The sequence below is a fragment of the Tupaia chinensis genome, unplaced genomic scaffold, assembly GCF_000334495.1.
Source record: "Tupaia chinensis unplaced genomic scaffold, TupChi_1.0 Scaffold143646_1, whole genome shotgun sequence".
In the NCBI taxonomy this organism is placed as follows: Eukaryota; Metazoa; Chordata; class Mammalia; order Scandentia; family Tupaiidae; genus Tupaia; species Tupaia belangeri.
In genome coordinates, this window is record NW_006203494.1 from 988,951 (window position 1) to 990,927 (window position 1,977).

General features: G+C 64.9%; 1 protein-coding gene across 1 annotated transcript in view; it reads left to right on the forward strand.

The window, feature by feature from the left end:
• The window catches only part of EPB41 (erythrocyte membrane protein band 4.1), a gene marked incomplete in the record, with an annotated part of 98,272 nt that overhangs the window by 93,722 nt on the left and 2,573 nt on the right, over positions 1 to 1,977 (forward strand). Inside the window, 2 exon segments of the mRNA XM_027766723.1 lie at positions 1,037 to 1,141; positions 1,630 to 1,967. Coding sequence (XP_027622524.1) covers positions 1,037 to 1,135 — 99 coding nt within the window.

Sequence of the window (1,977 nt, forward strand, 5' to 3'; positions counted from 1 at the left end):
CCCTACCTGGTCCCTCCTGGCTGCATCGGAGCTGGGCATCCTGGCAGTGGGTCCTGCTGGCTCAGGGACTGACAGCCCACGGGCAGTGGTGGCCCCCCTCCCTTTTCCTTTGGGAAATGGTCAGAGCTCCTCCAGATGCTCAAACTGGGTCCCCTTGGAAACTAAGACAGAGCAGTGGGGGCTGGCCCCATGGTCTGGTGGTTAAAGAGGCTAGCTACCACATGGCCGGCCCGGCCACGGTTCGAATCCTAGCCCAGCATCTTGGAAAGCACGGTGCGCCCAGAGTGCTGGTGTGAGGGACAGAGTGCGGCGAGGAGGGCGTCTGCCGGGCTGGAGCTGAGCCCCTGCTGAGCACTTGCTAGCCGTGGGGAGGGGGCGTCTGCACCTCCCAACTTCCGTTTCCTCCTTAGAGCCCGGAAGCCGGGGTACCGCCGTGACTCACGGAGCTGTCGCGAGGCTAAACAGATTGTATGACGGCCCGAGGTCTTAGACCGGCCGAGCTGGGGCTCCACCTCCCCTCCTTCCTTCTACTGCAGAGGAGCCATCCCTTCATTCATTGTTGCTATTTCGACTGGCCGGAGGGCGTGTGTGCTCCCCAGACCGCAGGCGAGAAAGCGTGGGGTGTGGGCATGCTGCGCCCCTCCTCCGTGCCCCTCCACTCTGGACTTGGGGGTGCAGGTCCATGCTCCCGGCGTGTTTCTCAAGCTGCCGGGTCTGGGACTCAAACCACGCAGCCACGTGAGAGGCGGCCGGCCCCTCTTCCTTTCTCTGGCACGGGCGGTTACCGTCCAGTCCTGAGCCGCCTGGTTACCCTGTGCCGAATACGGATTTGGTCTCGTGCTCTGGCGTCACTTCGAGTGGGTCCCCTTAGAGCCACCCGGCAGCTGCAGCTGTCCCCTCAGCACCCTCCGTCCCCTGCGGGCCGCACTGACCCCCGTCTGCTGCAGTGGGGGCTGCCCGTGTAGGAGGGGCTGGCTGAGGCCCTGCCTCCACCAGCGGTGCTGCTTCTCACCTCAGGCCCGGCGTCTCTCCGTAGGTCCTCGTCCAAGCCATCAAGGAGGCGAAGGAGCAGCACCCAGACATGTCCGTGACCAAGGTGGTCGTCCACCAGGAGACCGACATCTTGGGCGAGTGAGCTCAGGTAGGGCCTCGGCCGGCCTGCCCCAGTGACTCCACAGGGACCCCACGCAGCAGAGGCCGAGAGGGCTGACGGGGTGCGTGGGAGCTCAGCAGTGCGGAGCCACGGCACCAGGTCCTGTCCCCTGCCCCGTGCAGCGTTGGCGGAGGAGGCCCGGCTCCCGCGAGCCCTGCCCGCTCCTGGGTCTTCGTGCCTCCTCCTCCGCTCCCCCTTCTGCCTCCCCTCTGTGCCCTGTCCAAGTGGGCGAGGCCGGAGCCTGGGAGCACCGACCAGGCTGTCCAGAGGGGCAGTGGGGACAGCTCCTCTGGAGACAGGCCTTATGGGGACCGGATCAATTGCTGGCCCAACCTAAAGGACAAAGCAGTTCACAAGCCACCGTCACCCGGAGGGCGGCCTGGGAAGCAGCTCTGGCCTCAAGGTCACGTGACAGCCACAGGGCGGACGCTCCCTCCTGCGCAGGACCTGAACACCCGCTTTCTCCTTTCCTCTAGGGACTGCCCTACCCCACTCCCTGCCCTTCCCCCACCCAAGAGAAACCAGCAGGACAGGCACAGACCTGCTTCGAGGACTCCCAGCCCCCGGGAGAGCCCCGCGTTTCCTGTTTGGAGTTTCTACCAGAAGATTCCTGTAGCCGCCCTGGCCCTGTCGATCCCTGGACCTTTTTCTATGCTGCGATACCAGAAGCTTTAACTTCTCACTCTGGACTGTTTTTAGGGCTTTGGTTTTTCACAAGGCAGTTTGTACCCCCTCAGCCTGGCCATCCGTTTGTCTCCAGCCGGATGCTGGGCGCCCGCCGAGTCCTCCGGGAGACCTGCCGCCCCCCGCAGCCCGGGTGGAAC